Genomic DNA, 21,928 nt, shown 5'->3' with positions numbered 1-21,928 from the left:
CATCTCTGAATCCTCTCCCTTTCAGTTATATTGTTTTCTCTGGTAGAAATTCCCTCACCCTAATCCTTTAGTTGGTAAGTCCCTACTTAACTCTTAAGATCCAACTCAAATATCACCACTCTCTCATCTGCAAACATGCAAAGGCAGTGAGGGTCTAATAATGGGGGAAAGAACATAAAGCTAGGCTTTCAGTCTGCCAGTTGATGTGACCTTGGATGGGCGCAATACTTTTCTGACTTTTAAGTTTCCTCTTTGACTAAATAAAAATGGAAATCAATGTGTGGACATTCCTTCTGTAGGGAAACTGAAAAGATCAGTGAAACATGGTCCCCTCCAATTGCAAAGTACTTCGACAACTTAATTTTGTTGGTGCTGCTCTTGGTGTTGCTTATAATTCCCGCCCCGCTCTATTTGTTGATACAGAACACAATGCGCAGTTTAAAAAAAGAAAAACAAAAAAACAAAAAAACAAAACTTTGGGATTCGAATACTACTAGCTCATACATTCCACCCGTTTCTTTCTTTCTTCCTTATACAGCTTCTTTTTTTCTCTTCGATTCTCCTATTTCATTCTCCACCCCTCCTTTTGTGGCTCAGTTGTTTGTACCTGAATTTAGGCATCTTGGAACAGTGCATGAATTTGCTGGTACATTTCGTAGTTAGGATCATGTAATAACGGACAAGGTGGTGCAAAGAGGCAAAAATGCTCACAAAAGTCTGCTTTCTAACTTGTGATATTCTAGGAGCTGAGCATTCGGATGAGCTGGGTCCTAAAAGAACCCTTCGCATGCGGAGTGCGCGGGCGGGAAATTGGGCTTCTGCCCAGGATTCGGTCCCGCGTCAGAGCCCGCGCTGGGAGGCCGGAACTCCGGGAAGCAGGGAGACGGGGCGTGTCCGGAACTCGGTAAAGGAGCACGGCCGAGTCAGGACTACAACTCCCGTCGTGCACAGCGGCCAAAGCTGGTTCTACCTCTCATTAGCCCCTTCATTCTTTTTTCTTGTTACGACAGAGACTGCTGTCTTGGAATTGTGTGGCGTTCATTATAAAAAAAGGGAGTAAGCTCTTCTGGCAATGCGGACACCGAGAACACTTCCTGGAATGCCCCTTACTTTTCGGGTGGCTAGCGCAGGCGTTGCGGAACTCACTGTCCCGCGGGACGAGGTTCTGGGGGACATCGATCGCGACCGGACTCCGTGGCGCGGCGGTTTAATTCTCCGGCGGCTGCAGAGTGAGAGGTGGCGATGGTCCTGAGCGGGCTCATCAGGAAACTCGGTAAGCGTCGCTTGCCACTCGCCGGGGCGCGGTCACGCCCCGTCAGCCGCCGAGGAACGCTGCCTCTCGTGCGGGTTTCGCCCGGCAGCCCCGGGGACCCTCTCGTGCTTGGTGCGGCTCCGCGGTTCGATCCCGAGCGCACCCGGGGGCCTGCTCGGAGACAGCTGCCTCCCTCTGCTGGGTGGCCCGGCCCCGGCGAGCCCTGCGCCTGAGAGCGAGTCCTGGGTGGGCCCCCTGCGCGGTCGCGACCTAAGTGTCTCTGCGCTGCTTACCTTGACAGGTCATCAGCTGGCCGAGATCCGGGAACGCGCTCTCAGGAGTATTCTCTGCAAGGTTGAGCACAACCTCATTTGCTATGCGGATCTAATTCAGGAAAGGCTCCTTTTCCTCCACTTGCTGGAGTGGTTCAATTTCCCGTCCGTTCCCATGAAAGAAGACGTTCTGAACCTGTTGAACAGCTTGGTAAAGGTAAGGCCATTTTGAAATGGAAAACAAGTAGACGAGTGAGTGTTTCTTAGTCATCTAATTGTGGCACTTATTGAAAGCTTAATAACTGGGCTTTAAAGGAATTCTTAAAACAACCAGAGACGTTGAATTTTAACTAATGTCGGTCTGTGTTGCCCATTTCCCTTTTCTCTTATTTGCGGTGTTGAATCTCACATTGCCTCTTAAACTGTGTGCAGAGGTAGAGCAGAGCTACTTCAGAGTTCTGGCACGTTCTGACTTCTGGAGTCCTCTTTGGAAGATAATATTTGTCATTGTATTTTTACTATTTCTGATATTTACATGTTAAAATTAGATGTGTCAGTATTAAAGAGAGCACATTTAAAGACGATGTTACAGATCATGTTTAATAAATAGAAAGTTTATTAAGTTGCTTTCCCATATCTGGTTCTTAGATTTATGTTTTCATGCCTGCTTCAACATTAGTTCTTTGTCAGGGTCAAAAAAATGTCAAAATGTAGGTTTAGTCTTTCATACTTTTCAAACACTATATGTTGTAGGGAATTCTTATCACTTTGGCATTTTAATGACCGACTTGAAGGTAAAAGGATAATAAGGGGTTAGTGTTTTTTAACTAAATAAACAATTGGAATTAATAGTGTGCATTTCTGGTGCTCATAATGTTGGCTCATTTCTCATTACTGTTATCAAGAGTTTTATGTGAGTTCTGCAAATTTATGTCCTATTCAAGGAAGTAGATTACCTTAAAGCACAACAATGCACGATTTGTTTTTCCAAAAAGGAATATCAGGGACACCAAAATCAATTTTGTTTTAATTGCTGTGAGACAGAAAATTTAGAGTTTTTCATATTTATAGTTATTCTCAAAATTGTTCCTCTTTGTATTTTAGTATCCCCCAGCAGTCCAGCATTTGGTTGACCTTGGTGCTGTAGAGTTCTTATCTAAGCTTCGCCCTAATGTGGAACCAAATCTGCAGACAAAAATTGATGGCATTCTGGATGGACTCTTTGTTCTTCCTTCAGAAGCTCCTGCACTGTATTCTGCTTCTTACCAGATCAATCAAACTGGTAACGTTTTGGAATCATTTTGTTGGAATTTGTTAAAATAAGTGTATTGGTTTTCATGGTAATTTTTAAGGAAAAGAGCATTAGACTTAAAAAAAAAGCTTCCTGTTACCCTTCCCTAATTTTGTGTGTATGTGTGTGTATGTATGTACTTGCATGACTGCCCCCCCCTTCACTTCCTCTACTGTTACTCAAAAGAGGATACATTTGTATTCATTGCTGTTTTGGTCAGGCCAGAAAGATGCCAGTGACTTTGTTTTTGTGAGATTAGTCTGACATATTATTTAACAATAACGATATGCTTTTTTGTATGTGTGTGTGATGTTGAGGAGTGAACCTTGGCTTGTAGCATTCTAGGTATGCACTGTGTAACTGAACTTCATCCTCTGCTTCACAACACTTTATTTATTTATTTATTTATTGTGGTGCTGGGGATTGAACCCAGGGCCTTGTGCATGCAAGGTAGGCACTCTACCTACTGAGCTACATCCCCAGCCCCAAAACATTTTTATTGAGCAATAATAATTATGTGTCAGACATCATTTTAAGTACTTATTCTTGCATTTTGGACATTATCCTTCATATTGAGGCATAATGATATTTGTCCCAGCTCATGATTTTGTATGAGGAACAATTAAAATGACATAATGCAAGTTTTTTATAGGCTGCAATATATACAGTGTTATGCTAGTTAAAATCAAAGAGATACATGGAGGTAAGCCTCAGTGCTGCCTCTAGTCGTGTGACCTTGGCTCCTTTCAAGCTTCAGTGTCTCATCAAGAAATTGGGATAATAAGGAAGAACATATTTTTCATAGAATTATTGTGGGTTAGAGGACCTAGCATATATTGTTAGCTGCTATTGTGTGTTCTTGTTGTTATATAATTTTAGTGCCCAGTATTGTGCCTTGCACATGGAAACATTTAATTGATTGAAGGAAAAAAATTCTCAAGTGATTTATGTGAGTGAATAGTAAGAGTATTTTTATTTGGATCATAGTTTTTTGTAGTAAGAATATTTTTAAAAAGTTTTGATTGCTTAGTCTGTTAGACCATATTTTTGTCTATACCATTGAAGTACTCCTCCTACTGCTTCAACTACTGATGCTGTTCTTAACAGCAACTTTAGCAGATTCTATTAATTGAATGTTATTAGGGGCACTGCATGAATTGATTTAAACAGATTGCCTCATTGAACTTTAAAGTAGACCTTTAACTGATATGCTATTAGTCTTATTTATAGGTAAGAATAAAAATGAAGAGTAACTTGCCCCAAATTACTATTTTCTAATCTGAGGCAGAGCCAGAATTCTAACTTTGCTTTGTCTGGCCTCAAATCTTGATTGATTGCTATTTTACATTTTCTGAGCTATCACAAAGTAGAATCTTAAATTGTGAATTTTCAATCTAATTAGTTGCAGGTAAGATCAGGAATGGTTGAGGGCTGATTTTTAATTATCTACATTAACAGTAACTACTGTATTAAACAGTAACTACTGTATTGGAAATACTGACATGAGAAGTTCAGACACAAAATTTAGTTTTAGTCTTTTATTCATTGTCATTGTAACAGATCACATGACAGTGAATTTCAAAGATATTGAAAGATAATAATTAGCTCCTTTGTTTTTGACAACTTTAAATTTGCTAACCAAAATTGATGAGATTAGGAACTATAAAATTGAAGAAGAAGAGGTGGGTAGACTAAGAAGCATAGGTGGACAGTCCTTGAATACTTTGTAGCATGTACATTGTGGATATTTCCATTCTAATAGATAATTGTATTTGCCTGACAGTAATGAGAGAGGGGAAACAATTCTTCATTTGGAAATTGGCTGAACAGTCATATTTTTTTCCTCTTCAGAAATACTACTCAAAGAAAAAAACTATCCTGGTTGTTTAAGTTTTAAAATGATTCAAAAGGAGAAAATATTGGTACTTAAACTGAGTAAATTTCACTTTTAGCAAATAATGAATCAATAACATAGCAATATATATATATATTTTCTTTTTAGAATTGTCACAACAACCTGAAATCTTAACGGGATATTTCCCCCAAGACAAAAGTAATTTCCAGCAGATGGAAGTGCCTGTGCCACCAGTGGGTATGTGCGTGCCCTTGACCTCAAAACCGAGAAGCCCGTGTGCACCTCCTCATTGCTGGAGACGTTTCATGGTCCAACCTGAAAGTGTCAGTTCAAGCCAGATGTTTCGGTTGCTTCAAGTTAGTTCATAATATAGACCTTGGTGGTAAAAGTCTGTGTTATTTAACTGTATTCGAGCAGCCATGTAGGTGGGCGTATTGGTGTCACTGGTCCGAGCGCCTGTGGAACTCTTCCTTTGTCAGGTGTCGTGCCAGGCACTGTGCTTATGTCGTCTCATTCTCTAGCTTACTAAATGGTAGTGTCACCCCTTTCCTTCAGCCAGAGATGCAGGATCATCTCAGTTATCTTAGTTTTTTTTTTTTTAAACCACTTGTCAACATTGAGTTAACCAAAGATTTTTTGGGCTGGGGTTGTGGCTCAGTGGTGGAGCTCTTGCCTAGCATGTGTGAGGCACTGGGTTCGATTCTCAGCACTGCATATAATTAAAGGGACAAAACAAAAAATGTCCATCAACAACTAAAATATATACATAAATATTAAAAAAAAAAAAGTTCTGCTTTAGAGCCGTCTCCCTAGAATCTCATTTCCAGGTCTGTGGTGTGTCTGGCTGTGCTTAGTCTAGTCTGCCCATGTGCCACCTTTGAAAGAGTTTTACTGATGATTCTAATCAGTGTTCATTTTCTATGTGTGTGTATTTTTCTTCCTGACACATTTGATGCTCTAAAGTTGTCTATTTGTTTACCTTATCTCCCTCATAAGCTTAGTGATAGCTGTGAACACTGCTTTATTCTGAGTATCTGAAACAATGCTAAAATGTATTAGGTATATTCAGTGTATCTTAAGTATATCCATTGTACATTCTTCAAGGAATATCTGAATCCTTGTGGAGTTGCAGCTAGATGTATTACTAGTATCCCCATTTTGCTGATAAAGACACTAAGTTTGAAAACATTAAAATCTTTTTACTAGGTGACATGGGTTAAATTATCAGTTACTTAACATTTTATTGCTTGCATAATTGAGATAAAAGGATGTGTCCCAGAGAACATCTGCTGATATCAAGCTTTTAGATAATAATGTTGAAGCCTTGTTTCTAAAAGACTGTCTTGGAAACTGAGAGGTTGAAGCATAAGAAAGAATAGAAAACTTGCTATTAAATACTTTCTTTATATTTCCTTTTGGATAAGTTTTGTTAGGCATGTAGGGAGCTTCATTTTTGAGGTAAAATGGTGTTTGTTTGTGGCTGCGATGCTTTCTTGAGTGACCATGAGAAGCATCTGAAGAGAGTGGGGATCTCCAAAGCTGGGAAGTGTGAGTGTTGAAGTGAACCCGAGGAAAAATTAAGGCCCATTAAGAATAGTGCTTATGTGAATTTCAGTTTGTCTGGATTGACAGTATGGCTTCTTTCAGACATATCTTGATGTGTGTAATATAAGTATGTCCTTCCTTTAACCTGCCTGTCACTATTTTCTTAGAAAGTAACCCTACTTTTTATATTCACAACTTTGAAAAGAAATTATAGGGCTGTTTTAGAATTTAATAATACTGTTTGTTTTAGTCAGCTTGTTTTTGCTGCTGTGACTAAAAGACCTGACAAGAACAGTTTTAGAGGAGGAAAAGTTTATTTTGGGGCACACAGTTTCAGAGATCTCCGTCCATAGATGGCTGGCTCCATTGCTCTGGGCCCAAGGTAAGGCAGAGAGCATCATGGCAGGAGAGTGTGCTGGAGAATAGTGGCTCAGGGCATAGCTACCAGGAAGTAGAGAGACTAAACTTGGCTCACCAGGGACAAAATATATATCTCAAAGGCACATCCTCAGTGACCCACATCCTCCAGCCACACCTACCTGCCTACAGTTGCCATCCAGTTAATCCCTGTCAGTGAATTAATGAACTTATTGGGTTAAGGCTCTTGTAACTCAATCATATCACCTCTAAACTTTCTTGCATTGCCTCACACATGAGCTTTTGGGGCACACCTTCACTGTTACATGCATTTAATGGTTCCGTGTTCTTTTCAAAACATTTGGCAGAAAGACTTAAAATTTGGAAGGGATTTGTGGCTTCTACTTGTTAGTGTTGCCCCCTTAACTTGTACAATGCAAGATCTCTTAAAAAATAACTTGGGAGTGTTTAAAACTGTGTTGATTTCTCAAATTTCTTTTAATCTTATGTGAGCAATGGTACTTGGTTTCCAGCCTTCTAGTCTTCAAGTCATCTTCATAGAGGTTTAAACATTTAACACCAGGTGGTGACAGGAGTAGATATAGTATATGATTATGTTTATATTACTTACAATTTCTGTAGGTAAGTTTTCTCCAGATACCAGTTCCTTTTTTTGCTATATTCAAGCTCAATGTCCTGGTCAGACATTAATTGCAACTTTGTCGTTCAATGTCAGTTTGTGTGTAATCTTCTTCTAATCCTTATTTTAATGAGTTGTGTTTAAATTACGGAGAGCTCTGTTATTTATCCTGTGAGAAAAGACATATGCAGCTGGCCTCATTTGAAGTATTTTAGACTGCTGGAAGACAAAAATCTTTATTTTAGGACTCTTTAGGTGACTGCTATTTTTTATTACTTGACATCTTTAGTTTTGTTATTCCATTAACAGTAAGTCACACTGTGAAGTGTTTGAAGTTTTCTACGTTTCCTTGGCTACCTCTGACCACAACAGACAGGCATGTTCTCTCCTCTAATGAAAGGTACAGTGTCTGACATATTTCACTGATTTTTGTTGGTTCATAACCATTAAATCTGACAGTTATTACTATATATTTTCAACAGAAAAAATATTAAGTGGTGTGAAAAGTAGCAGTGAGCTTATATGATTTTCAGTATTTCAAAAAGCAAGCCATAAAATTCCCATTTGTCTTTAGTCAATCTACATATTCATATTGTAGCAGATTGTTTCTCTTTCTCTACCCGCCTGGTCCCCCCCATCCCCCCCATGGGGGATTGAACCCAGGAGTGCTTTACCACTGTGCCACATTTTGAGAGTGGGTCTCCTTAAGTTGCCGAGACTGGCTTGGAACTTGCGTTCTTCCTGCCTTAGCTTCTAGAGTTCCTGGGATTGCAGTCGTGTGCCACTGTGCCAGGCCTAGTTTCTTTTTGTGTGGTTAGAATTTTAAGTAGCCCTTCGTAACGTGAGTTATTTCTTAACTAGATTCTCTGGCGATTCCTTCCGCCCTCGGTTAATAAATGAAATGAAAAAATTAAACATAAATTCATTCTATTTGGTAGAACATATTTCAAAATACAAACTCCATTAGGAGAAAAATTTAGCATATTGAGAAGGTTGGGGACTACTAATCTAATCTTATGTAATGGATATTCATTGTTGCCTTCAAAAGTAGATCTCTAATATAGAAATTTGAAGCATTTTAATATCCTGGTTGATTTGGTGCAATTTCATTGAATACAGCAATAAATGAGTTGTCTGCATTTTAAAGTATGAATCCGGAATATAAAGATAAACAACCTGCTAGAATTGGGGCTAGATCCGCTCAGATGCTATTAAATGATTTTTGATGCTGGCACTTCAAAGGCACCAGTTTTCTTGGGACGAAATATTTCAGAGTAGAGTGCCCCTAGGAAAAAGTGTGGGGGTGTTTGATCTGTGGGATCAGAGGCAGTCCCTAAGGAAAAGGTCATGAAAGTTTCTAATGCTCACCTTCGGGTGCTGGACTGGATTCAGGGAAAGGGGTTTAATTTCTTGAGGTGGGAGGTGAACAATTGCTGCATCGCTAGTGGGCAGGAGTTGAGGGCAGGACCTGTACGGAATAAGAAGGGAGTCCAATCCTCATTCACCTAGAGCAGAGGAGACCATGAAAGAATCTACTTCCTAGAATCTATACTTTTTTTCTCTTTTTCTTAATTTATCTAAATTTTATTGAATTCTGTGCCTTTTGACCTCATTGATTTCATTTTGTAGCTTTATGGTTGTTTCTGTATATGACTGTTATCATGGTGTAGTTCCTGTTCTTGAGGAGAATAAAGTAGAGAATACAAAGTCAACAAGCAATTGTTTTATCACGTAATATAGGCATATGGAAGAAGCACCTCTTCTGAGTTGTTTTATTGACCAGAAAAAAGATCTGGGAAAACTTCCCAGGGGAAAGGATGACTCAACTGAGACCTAAAAGATTGTTGGGAGAGTTACTGTGCCATTAGGTACCTAGAGTTTGGTGTAGATGAACTCTTTTAAAAAAATGAACACTCTATTTTGTAGCTCTTTAAGAAGTAGTAACCATACTTTGATATGGAATACCTGTGAACTCTTGAAGGATGTTATCATGCAAGATTTTCCTGCTGAGATTTTCCTTCAGAGGCCAAAAATTGTTCAGGTGAGTACCTTCTATAATTGTTTCATATTTTGTAAGGGAACTTATTGTGGTAAAACAAATTTTGCAGATTAGAAGTCCGTGGGAAGGAAATGTGTATTAATGTATTTTAAAAAATATTTAGCTACTTAAGCCTTTTATTCTCTAACTTATAGTTAAATAGTTTTCCCCATAGGTGGGCCTCTCATTTGGCACCTGTATTGGAGTTCAGCCACCTTGAATTACCATTTATGGGTCATCTAAAGAGGAGAATAAACTTTGGAAATTAAGGATGAGCAACAGTAAACTTATTTTAAAGTTTATTATTATTTAAATTTATTTTTGAGTATCTAACATATTTAAGGCATAATGCTGTATGCTGGAGAAATACATTTGCAGTGAGGAATATCGACAGGTTCTTTATTTCATCTAGTCTCTTTTCTAGCAGAAAGAGAGGAAAAGAGAGATCCAGGGTGGAGATTGTGACATATGTACAGCATCTAGTAGTGCCTTAGGTCCTCACTCCACACTGTCAGGCTGAAAAGGACTCTGAATAGAGACTAGTAATACATTCTGTCCAACTGGCATATAGTTGCAGAGAAAAAGCTCTTAATTGCCAAGACATGGTAAAATGATTCAGATGTTTGAGATGAAAAGAATTTGCTATGATTTTTCGAAAGTTCTGTGTACAAGCCAGGTATTGTGGTGCTCACCTATGATCCTAGCTACTCTAGAGGCTGAAGCAGTAGCATTGCACATTGAGGCCGACCTGGGCAACTGAGACCCCATTTCAAAAAGAAATGAAATGAAAAAAAAAAAAATAAAAGGATGTGACTGCAGCTCAGTGGTGGAATGCTTGCCTAACATGTGAAGGACCCTGCTTTAATCTCAGTATGGGGGGTAAAAATAGTTCTGTGTAATGTGATACCTAAATGGGGAATAATTGTCTGTTAATCTTAGAATGGGAACTTAACAGATTTAAGAAATAAGAAACACTTTTTTTAAAAAAAAATGTTACCTTCTTTAGATCTGTCTGCATTTTGCTAAGTCATATTTGCCCATATTTGTTTATGTTTTATAAATATTTGGCAACTTATTTTAGTTCAATTGGTTATTCACTTCCCCTTCAGCTCCACATCCTTGGAGGTTAAGTACTTTGTTTCATTAATCATTTTTCAACTCTATTTCAGAACCTTTTGTCTCTGTTGAAACTGGCCTTTGGTGGAGATGGGAAACATCGCTTGGCATTACAGTCCGTGTCCTGCTTGCAGCAGCTGTGCATATATTTAAGAAACAGGCTTAACTTTCACCGAGACCCACATTTTTTCTCAAACAAACAAGGTATTTGTGTTTATCTATTCAATATCTGCTGATGTTACTGCAGATTCTTCTGAGAGCTATCGATTATACTTTAGGGTTTATTTGTATACATTTTCACAACATAAACCCCCATTCCTAGATGCAATGAAATCTAGGAGTATGAACCAGCATGATCCCATGCTTTTTAAATTTTTTAAAAATTTTAGTTCCCTTTAATAAGAGGCATTTGCAAAGTGTTTTTCTGAAAATGACTTTCATTTGGGGCATCTTAGCAAGTTATATATGTGTTAACAAATTCTTTGGTTTGAAAAATACTGGTTTGTATTTTACCAAAACTATTTTTGTGCAGCTTGTGATATAGTTGCAGTACATGATGGCAATGCCAGACTTTTCAGAGAAAAAGCGCCACCTAATGACCAAATAGAGTACTGTATTGGCCTTGATAAAACGGTATCTACGACTTCTGTGTGCTTATACAGTATAGATTGAAAACTGAACATTAGATTACAGCCATTTCTCATCATGTCTCAGTTAATCTCTGTATTTTTGGAAGTTTCACCGACCTTTGCTTTTTGAGTATTTATGCTTTGCATTGCTTTATTATAGATTTAGTATGTTTGAGGTTTCACTAACTCTCTTGAGGTACTACTTTCTGCAAATGAGTAATAATGGAGAGCTTCTGGGTTCCCATACAGAAACTGAACCAGGACCTCACATGTGCTAGGCAAGCTCCACCACATCCCCACCTTGCAGCTGAATGTGGATAGAATGGTCAGGGAAATCCTTTCAGAAGTGGGGGCCTGAGGGTGACAAGTAACCATCCACTTGACGGGGATGAGTATTCCAGGGAAGTTCAAGGGCCTCGAGACAGCAGTGCCTCCTATTGTGAGATCATACAGTATTTATCCTTTTGTGTGTGACTCATTGTGCTTGTAATATTTTTAACACATTGTATCATGTATCAGAGCTCCATTACTTTTTATGACTGAATAATACTTTATAGTGTGCATATTCCACATTTTGTTTATTCATGGGTTGTGTCTGTCTTTTGACTATTGTGAGTGCCGCTTCAGTGATCATTAACGTGCAAGTATCTGCTTGAGTCCTTGTTTTGAGTTCTTTTGAAAATGTATTGAGGTGTGAGATTGCTGGATCACATGCAGTTTTTTGTTAGCTTTTTGAGGAACCAACCACCTGTTTTTCATAGCACTTGCACAACCTTACATTCCCACCATCAATCTGTGAAGCTACCAGTGTAGGGAGTTCCCAATAACACTTGTTATTTTCTTTCTCTTTTAAAAGATCATAACCATTCTGGTACGTATGAAGTGGTATGCTATTGTGGTTTTATTGTTTTTGCTTTGGTACAAGTTGAGCCCAGGGGGGCTTCACCATGGAGTGACATCCCCACTCCTTTTTATTTTTATTGTGAGACAGAGTTTGCCACGTTGCTGAGGCTGGCCTTGAACTTGTGATCCTCCTGCCTCATCTTCCTGAGTTTTGCTGGGATTTCAGGGGTGCCAGTTTTGCTGGGATTACAGATGCCAGCACTGTGCCTGGCATCATTGTGGTTTTGATTTGCATTTCCCAAGACTAACGGTTAATGATTCCCTACCGACTTTCATGTGCTTACTGTTAATTTTTACATCCTCTATGGAGAAATGTCTTCTAAAAGTTCTTTGCCCATTTTTCAGTTGGGTTGTTTGTTTCTTTACTACTGTTGCGTTTTAGGAGTTCTTTGTGTATACTGAATATTAAACCCTTTCGGATATGTGATTTGCAAAAAAAAAAAATTTTCCCCATTTTACAGCCTTTTTGTTTTCATTTTTGTTTTTTCTCAGTGTTTGGGGATTGAACCCAGGACCTCACACATTCTAGGAGGGAGTGCTTTATCACAAGCTGCATCCCCAGCCTTGCCTTTATACTTTCTTGATAATGTCCTTTAATGCACTGTAGTTTTTAATTTTTATGAGGTCCAGTTTATATTTTTTGGTGGTTTGTGTCTTATATCTGCCAAATCCAAGGTCATGAAGATTTATATTTATTTTTTGTTAAGAACATCGTGGTTTTAGCTCTTATATTTAGATTTTTGATCCATTTTGATTTAATTTTTACATATGATTTGAGGTAGGGGTTCTCAGCTTTTTCAGCAGGCGAGTACATGATCAAGTGTCTCTCTTTTTGGTGGTCTCTAATATTATGACTTCCAGTGACTAGAATGTTTCATATAATCAGACCACTTGGATAAAAACCTGTCAGTGATAATTGAATACATGCAGAAAAATTTGACCTTTATTTTATTTTTACCCCATGGAAGCATTTCTACTTTTTAATTTTGTTAATTTTTTTGAGGAATTATACCTACATACTACATAATCAGAAATCTGTTTCTACCAAGGGATAATCTTATTTTACAATTTATTTTCCCAGACATAATTTCCCAAAATTCTTCCTTGTCTTATTGTCATGAAGCAAGAGTTACTCATCATTCCCCGAACCCATCCCATGGAAGCAGCAGCCCTCGGCCTTCTGTGGTGGGGCGCACAGGCCAGAGACCCAGAGGAGATGGCCAAGACTGGGATGCAGTGTCTTCCAGGTGACTGGTGGTTATGTTGATGGGAAGTTAGAAAAGCTTTGTTAATGTGTGGGTGTTTTAATTTTGGAGAGAGATAATTACTCTTCTCTGTCTCCTTTTTTGAGACGTTACCCCAGGTATAGTCCTTCGTATTTTTTTTACCATGATATATATTAAGGATAAATAAATATTATGTTTAAAGGGAGCACTTGGTGCACGAACATGTGCTCTGTGTATTTGTGTGCACCCATACAGTGTGTTCACAAAGTAGTATCTCTGTTCCACACATTGAACTATATTTTCTATTTGTTTATGTTTCCTTAAAAAAAAGAAATGATGAGCTGGGTGTGGTTCTGCACGCTTGCAGTCCCAGCTACTTGGGAAGTGGGGGCAGAAGGACTGCAAGTTTGAGGCCAACATGGTCAACTTGGTGAAACCCTGTCTCAAATAAAACATTAAAAGTAAGGTGAGGGGTATAGTTCAGTAGGATAGACCAGGAGTTCAATTTGTAGTACTACAAAATCCCAGAAATCCACCAACTTTTATCAGCTCTGGATAGAATATTAGCTAGTTTAAAAAGAGTGGCTTTGAATGACAGGTACATTTTTGTTATTTTTAAGCACATTTTTGTAAGTCCAATTATAATTTAAATGCATTAGTGTTTACTAAAGGAGTAACTGGAAATTTTATTATTAAACAAGTACTCTTTCATTTATAGTATCTTATTTATTGTTCATATAAATACAGAATTTTCATTTTATCAGGTTTGCCTAAAGGGGTTGGCATGGCATTTGCATGTTGCCTTTTTCTAGACTATACACATCGTTGGTCTCTTCTTTAGTGTCATTTTAAAAATTGTTCGATGAGATGCTCATGTATCTTTTGATATGAGTATTGTCTTGTGTTGCTGCTGCTGCTGCTGCTGGTGCAAGTGAGCAGATACAGGGCTGCATGTGCATATGGTGTCAGGCCGCATGCTTTACACACCTGTGCTCCTTTAGTTACCTTCATAGCAGTCTTATAGTAGAGTTGCTATCCTCATCATTGTCATCATTAGTTTTTGCAGAAAACCCTGAGCTTTAGAGGTGAAAGAGCATTATAGGTGATCAAGAGCTGAGCTGGGACTGCAGCATATGATAGGAGAGCCTGCACTTTTAGTCCTTATATTATAGATGGCCGATAAGTCATGATTTTCTCTTTACCCTTGAACATACCTTTCCATTATATTCCAATGTGTTCCATGCTCAGATATTTTCACTCCTGAGTGAACAACTTCCTCACGAGGCTTTCAAAGATTGATAGAAGTCTGGGTCACTTTTGTATTGAAGCATGCTTAGAATCTTAAAATTGAAGAAATGACAAAACAAGTATAAAATTTGGGGAGTCTTAAATGTTAAATAGCATCTGTGTATCTCTGTGATTAAGCCTCACATCAAAAGTAAAAATTTTGAGACCCAAGTTAAGAATTCTTCAGTGAAGAAAGCCAAGGAAGATGAGATGTTCCATTTTTTGGATGCATTTTCAGAATCATTATATGATGTGGAACTTACTAAATAAAGTAATCCATTCCCATGATATTTTTCTGGAAATATTCTTCAGTTGCTAACATTGGCTTACATAGAACATTTGGTAAAAATCACAGAATATCTATGAAACTATATGAACTATTTAGTTTGACCTTTGCAAGTTGATTACAAAAGAACTTTGCTGTAAATCTGCTTGTTTTCTTTTAGAAATGATGGATTATTGTCAGTGTTGATTGCTATTATGGAAATGTTGACATGTTTGAAGATAATTTGAAAAACAAAATATAAATGCACTTTTGGCTTCTTGTAGAATTTTATTTTTTATTTCTTATTATGCAGTGCTGGGGATCAAACATAGAGCCTTGCATGTGCTAGGTTCTCTACCTCTGAGCTATAGGTCCCTGTCTCCTTCATGTACAATTTTAAGTCCTCTTTATGGAATTTAATCTCAGGAACTTGTCAAGATTTTTACACATCTTACCAGAACTATTGCATGAAGCAATATAGTCTTGACCAGTATCAGGCTTCTAACATGTAAGGCAATAGGTAGACAGTAAATCTGCTTGAGGGTTGTTGCCGTATTTAAAGTTTATTGTTTGTTTGCTTTACAGTGGAAGTAGTAGTCATGCTCACATAAACTCTAGGATATCTGTCCACTCACCTTTGGATGTGGGACACATAGATCTTCCAGAACTAGAAACTGAAGACACATTGGAACTACAGTTCCAGCAGCTGAGTCTTCCCCAGTTTTGCATCTCTATTCTGGAATCAGCAGTTCCCCTCTTAAGAACAGGTTAGTTGCTTTTGAAATTCTCTTATACAGTTTGTGTTGTTTTCTATTTTTTTCCAGGACTTTTCCCTCTTTTATGTTGGGGCATTTAGAATCTATTTTTGCTTATTTTTTGGGATACAGATTCCTAAGAATTTAATAAGATCTTTATTATCTCTTAATTAAATGTGGATGGCATGGAATGTTATGTAGATAGAGTATCCTCTTCCATTTATGCATTTTTATTGGCACAGGCTGTACTTCTGTATTTAACTGTAAGCACTGACAATAAAATAACCCTGGAAAAAGAGAAGGTATTACTGCATAAATAGATCAGAAGAAAAACATACTTGAATTTTGCTCTTTAGAAACTTTCTGGGTTGTTCTTAGTTGTTCATGCTTCCTATTCATTTCTTATGGGCCATGAACCATTAAAAACAAAATCCCCAAGCTGGATTCTTAACCTTTCAAAAAAAATCCACATGTATTCTGGGGTTACATTTTTGCTCAAATGTTTTTAGAGTGAAAACAACAGAAAAACAACACAGCTGATGTCTGCCTGAGTCTAGTAACAAAACACATGTATTGGGTCCCCACTAAGTTCAGCTGTTGCACTTAAGTTTTATGTGTACTGTTTCTCACTTTTCTTACACCATTCCATTTATCCTTCCAGCAGTGGTAGTTACTGTTTTATCTAACTTTTACAAATGAGGAAACAAGTTCAGAATGATTACAAACTTACCTAAAGCCAGATAGCTAAATACAGGGACTTAAGGTTCTGAATCTAGGTCCATGGGTTTAACCCTTCAGCCTTTTGCAAGTGAAAGTAAGTTTTGGAAGCAGTAATGATTTTTTTTTTTCTTCTAAATCTGTACATTTTTAGTAGTTGGTGAACTTGTTAGGATAGGAACACAAGATAAGTGATTTTATATTGTTAAAGGAAAACACATATCCTGTGTGAATGGTTCTTTAAGACCTGTGACCAATTTTTGCCTGCTTGGAGGTGATGGCGAGGAAAGCAGGAGGAAGGTTTATATTTGGATAGCATTGAAAATCTTTGATAATGAGGAAACCATCTACTCTTGCTTCTCGGCAAATAACTGCTTTCAGGAGTTAACTACATGTTGACTCATATGCTTATAATGTGAAATGAAGAAATATTGGAACTTTGGCATCATAATGTGTGTGTGTTTATCTGCCTGACATACTGGAAGAACAGTTTAGGCTTAGCTATTTTGCATTTAACCTTTTGTTAATTTGCTGTAAAAAGTCAGATTGATAATTATAAAGCTATATCTTGGTACATAAATTTTCTAAATGTTCTCTTGCCCTTTTGTGGTAAATTATTGCATAACTTCTAATGGTACAATATGAGAAGAGATATCTAAAAGAACTTGCTCCAGCTGTTTTGATGAAAAAAAGTAACCTACAATCTTATGATCTGGTGGTTTGTTTATTCATTAGAAATTAACCTTTGGGATGTGGAAGAGGAAAGTCTTATCTGAACCCTCACTTCACATAGAATCACACAAAGTGTTTTTTTTTTTTCCCCTGATTCTCTGGAGAAAAGAGATTGTCCTGGTGGGTGTGACTCTGACAGCACAGCTTCTTTTGGAACTTTTTTGGAATTTAAAGTGGGGTTAGATGGAATATCTTGAGGTCTCTTCAGCAAAAGCCAGCATAGACATTATTTCTTTATTTGTTCCAGTTCAAACTTAGCTTCCTATGCAACTCCCATGTGAAAAAGTACTATTCTGTGACAAAGCCTCAGCTTTCTAATACTAATCAGAAATTATTAGACTGCATCTTCTAAACTTGCTTGGTACTTTGCTATGTATTGTGTAACATGGAGGATCTCTGAATTTGAAAAATTGTTTTAACCTATTTCACAGAAGTTCTGCTACATTATTGCCTCTCTTCTTATCTTTTAAACCATTATGAGTATATTTGATTTGTTTGGTCAAGAAACACTCTAAGGGGAGAGTAGGGAAGGTAGGTCCTGGGAAAGGAAAATGATCAAGTTATGTTTTGTGCAAGTACAAACATGGCATTACGCACTCTACTATTTGTGTAATTTTAATGTGGCAATAAAAAAAGAATGTTATGATTGGAACAGAATTCTTTGATGGTGGTTGTAGATTGTGACTTCCTTAAAAAAACAATTTTTAAAAAAGGGAGAAATGAATTTGGGGGCATGTCTAACTAGAGAATTCAACTGATTATTTGAAAATAAGTTAACTTTTCCCTCCTTCTCTTTCTCTTCTTTGTATTTCTAGGCAGTAGACAAATGATAATAAGAGTTCTAGAATTGCTTGCAGAGGATATGATACTTATTGGTGAAGCAATTTCAGCTGATATCTGGGATGACAGCAGCCTTTTTGCTATAAATATGGTGAGAAACTATGTTTTTGTTTCAGATATGGGTAATAGTATTTTATTTGAATTTGATCTCTTAAGCTGGTTTCATTGTCTCATTTGTCTTTGGATGTTCATTTTTTATTTCTGACAAAATATATATTAGTCTTATTTTATCCCCATTCTTGAATAGGTCATTTCTCCAGAGGTTTTGGTTATTTTTAATGAGGAAAGTTCTATCAAGACCAATAATAGGTCATTGGGGTATTTATAGCTACCATGATATCATTCTTCCCTCTCAGTAACAAAACTAGGAAATGTATGATATAAAAAAATCACAAGTTCATATTGCTATTTTTCTGATTTTAAATTTGTATTTCTTGTACTTTTGATTATAGAAAGTCTTAGACCCTAGCAATATAAAACTGTTTGCTTAGTTAGAACCTTTAACATACATAAAACATTTTTTGGGAATAGTAATATTTTTACTACTATGAACAACTGATAAAGTTTAAGATTTCCTAGCAGTTCTTTTTGACCTAGACTAAATCTCAATATGTTACAGTCAAAATACTGTACTTTAAAGTCACGTAAAAGAATTATCTTCTTTGTTATAATGTCAACATTGAGTTGTTTCGTTTTGCTTCCACTTTTGGAAATTTTCTCTTCATAAAGATGTAACTCAGTGATTATGTCATCTTATTCCCTTTTAAGATATTTTGTCTATTGGCAGTCATTTTAATTGTATTTTCGGGTTCATCCTCTATTTTTATTTTAGTTGTTAGCACATATAAGCAAAAAAGTATGTAGATTCTTACCATCTAAATCTTACATAAATGGTAGAATATTATATACAGTTGTTTTATAACTTAAAAATACATAATGTATGCATGAAGTAGAAGGTATGGAGCTCATTCTGTGTCCATATGTAGAGATCTTCTTCCTTCTTTATAGGTTGCAGATGCTTCATTGTGTCTGTCTGTGATGATCATAATTGCTAATATAAACTATGTGTGATGAATAATTGTTTGTCACTTTATACTTGCACAAGTGTGTCTCTGAGGAGGACTTAAAAGTGAGATTACTGTTCCAGAAAGTAAATATAGTTTTAGTGGTCGACACTGTCGAGTTCCCCTGTGTACTGCTGTCCCTCTGCATTCACCCACCAGCAGCATCCTCTAACAAGCACTTTCCCACTCAACCTAGAGTCTAAAACCAGGTATCAGATTTTTGCCATTCTGATGAGATTGCCTGTCAGGTAGTAGGAGTAAAGGCGAGCATCTTTTTGGTAATCTTAAGAGTCATTTGCCTGTAAATTCTTCAGACTTATCTGTTTTCTCTTGGGTCATTGACTTTTTTTTTTTTTTTTTTCTTGATTTCTAATAGATTTTTACACGTTAGGACATTGAACTGTCTGAAATAAGTTGCAATGTTTTGTTTTGTTCTTGTTTATGTGGTAGTGATGGTGCTGGTAAAGTTTTTTTTTTTTTTTAAGAAAAGTTAATTTTATTTTTTTCCAAAATGTCATCTTTATTCATTTTACAAGTTACACTCAGAAATATATACAAATGCACATATACAGTTTTTCTCTTTTACATACATAGGATCACACTATGACACTATTTCATAACTTGCTTTTCCCTTTCAACAGTGTTTCATTTTTTTATTAAGTATTCTTACACTATATAATTTTAATGATTCCACTATGTAGTGATATTATAATAATATTTGACCAGTCACCTATTGGTCTATTTGGATTTCCAATTTATTATTATATAAATATGCTGCACTAAATATTCTGTTAGCTGACTCCTGTGCAACTATAATTACTTTTTTTTTCTTTTGAAGATTTAAGATATTTTATTAACAGCTACACAAACAGTAAGATAGCTCAATTAGATTACCAAGTACAAAATCAATATGACTTGGGGATTTCGAGTCAGGAAAGGTTAGATAGTTCTTGCTAACTCCAGATTTGTAAAGAAAAAAATTTCATATTTTCTTATTAATTAATGGTTGTGTTATTTAAAAAATATCTTTGGTACATATGGAATTTATTATGGTATATGAGGTAAGGCAGGGACATTACTTTATTTATCCCTATAACATTTATTTACTATTTCTTTTTCCCAGTGATTTGAGATGATGTCCTCTTTATACATTCAATTTCTATATGTATCTGAGTGTACTTACTCTGGGTATTCTGTTTTGCTAATAGACTAGTATGATACTCTTATTATTTAGGCTTTTGAAAATGCCTTAATGTGTTTTATTTTTTTTCTATGTTTAGGTGATATAGCTTAAAACTGTTAAGTTTTCATTGAGGTTTTGTTAAATTTACAAATTAATTTACATAATAATATGGTCCTTGTATTTGTAGAAAGGCTATTTTTTTTGCCTTCAGTGGTATTTTAATTTTTATTTTAATAGGTCTCACACTTTTATTGACAAACATACTAATATATTTTTGTTACTGTTATATATGAAATCTTTTCTTCCATTAAATCTTCCAAAAGATTATTTGAATATATGTAAACTACTGATTTTTGTATGTTGATTTTTACCTGGTTAAGGTATTTTTAAAAAAACATTTGTTAAGGTATGTTTAAAAAAACTAATGATGTTTAAAAAAAAACATCATTAGGAAAAAACTTTACTAATGATGCTTTTGTCATATAAAATCTTTATTCATTTGTTTATTTTTATGTAACTGTACTTCTAAGTATTCTTTTTAACACCACTGTGAATGAATTATTTTAAAAATTTTACTGTTTGGATAGTTCATTACTAGTATATTGAAATTCATTTGGATTTTGTGTATCAGCCTTTTATCCCGTGATGTACTGGGCATATTAGTTCTTATAGTTGTTGTTTGTTTGAGTGGATTTTTTAGGATTTTCTATCTATAGCATCATGTTACCTGTAAATGAAAACAGATTTAGGATCATGTTACTGTGAAAAAAGACAGCTTTACTATTCGTGCCCAATTTGGATGCCCTGTAATAATTTATGTCACCCCAGTTGTCTTGGCTGTAACCTTGATACAATGTGAATATGTAACAGTAGCCTGATATTTGAGGAGAAGCATTCAGTATTTCACCATTAAATGTGGTACTAGTTCTAGGACTTTTGTAGATGCTTGTATAAAGTTGAGGATGTTTCCTCTATTCCTAGTTTGTTGTTTTTTATTATGAATAAGTGTTGAATTTGTCATCGTTTTCTGTGTCTATCCAGACGATCATTTAGATTTTTGAGTAGCAGAAGTTCATAATCTTGATGAGGTTCAGTAGTTTCTTCTATTATGGACTGTGCTTATGATGTTGTAAGAGATTTTTGCCTAACCTGGAGTACAAAGATTTCTTTCCTATGTTTTCTTTTAAAACTATTATGTTTTTGAGTTTTACATTTATTTCTAAGACTAATTTTGAGTTGAGTAAGTTTTCCAGGACTTAAATGTATAGTTAGCCACAGTGTAAATTCTGAATCAACCTTAGAATAACCATTCAAGGTGTACAGAGATCAGAAGGTTGCCTTGATCCTTGCTCTTTTTTTTTTTTTTTTGCGGTGCTGGAGATCGAACTCAGGGCCTTGTGCTTCCGAGGCAAGCACTCTACCAGCTGAGCTATCTCCCCAGCCCTTGATCCTTGCTCTTTGTATTTCAGTAGGGGTGATGATTTTGGAGATTATGGCATTGTATTTTATGTATTTTTTGTGATAATTCTTTTGGTAGGTAATGTTTTGCATGAGTAATCAACATATACACAGTAGCTTCAGGACTGTTGTATTACAAGATAATATTTTAGAGATCTTGGGCTGCCAGACTGTGTTTATGTAACTGGAAACCATATGTATTTTGACATTTCAATGTATCATAAATCCTTTGCTATTTTGTATCTTTTATTTTGAAATTATCTTCTGGTAGTATTGCCTTTCTTGAAGAATTGATATTCTCTCTGCTCTGAGTGGGTAATGTCTGGTCTATCTTTCTATCTATGCCTCTTTCCCTTTTTTTCTTCTGCTTGCCTTGTCAGGGATGTAGAATAAAAGTTTATTAGTCATAAAAATACATATTGACTATTGTAATTACCAAATAATCTTTCTCTGTGTTATTTTGATCTAGGTCAGTCTATATTTAATCAACTTTGTTGCAGGTT

At 36.2% G+C, this 21,928-nt stretch overlaps 1 protein-coding gene across 4 annotated transcripts in view; it reads left to right on the top strand.

The window, feature by feature from the left end:
* Positions 1-1,000: 1,000 nt before the first annotated feature.
* The window catches only part of RTTN (rotatin), a 177,870-nt gene continuing 156,942 nt past the window's right edge, over positions 1,001-21,928 (top strand). For 2 of the 4 annotated variants that reach the window (XM_079109126.1, XM_079109125.1), the window contains exons 1-10: positions 1,004-1,273; positions 1,554-1,741; positions 2,629-2,806; positions 4,818-4,907; positions 7,522-7,612; positions 9,139-9,253; positions 10,420-10,570; positions 12,980-13,145; positions 15,262-15,443; positions 17,696-17,811. In XM_079109126.1, coding sequence (XP_078965252.1) covers positions 1,243-1,273; positions 1,554-1,741; positions 2,629-2,806; positions 4,818-4,907; positions 7,522-7,612; positions 9,139-9,253; positions 10,420-10,570; positions 12,980-13,145; positions 15,262-15,443; positions 17,696-17,811 — 1,308 coding nt within the window. In that variant the 5' untranslated portion in view covers positions 1,004-1,242. Of the gene's footprint in view, positions 1,274-1,553; positions 1,742-2,628; positions 2,807-4,817; positions 4,908-7,521; positions 7,613-9,138; positions 9,254-10,419; positions 10,571-12,979; positions 13,146-15,261; positions 15,444-15,495; positions 16,046-17,653; positions 17,812-21,928 lie in introns of those variants that run through there. The other 2 variants (XR_013758833.1, XM_079109127.1) reach the window with 2 other exon arrangements.

The sequence above is a fragment of the Sciurus vulgaris genome (assembly GCF_902686455.1).
Source record: "Sciurus vulgaris genome assembly, chromosome: 13".
NCBI classification, from domain to species: Eukaryota; Metazoa; Chordata; class Mammalia; order Rodentia; family Sciuridae; genus Sciurus; species Sciurus vulgaris.
This window is presented reverse-complemented; position numbering and strand designations above follow the sequence as displayed.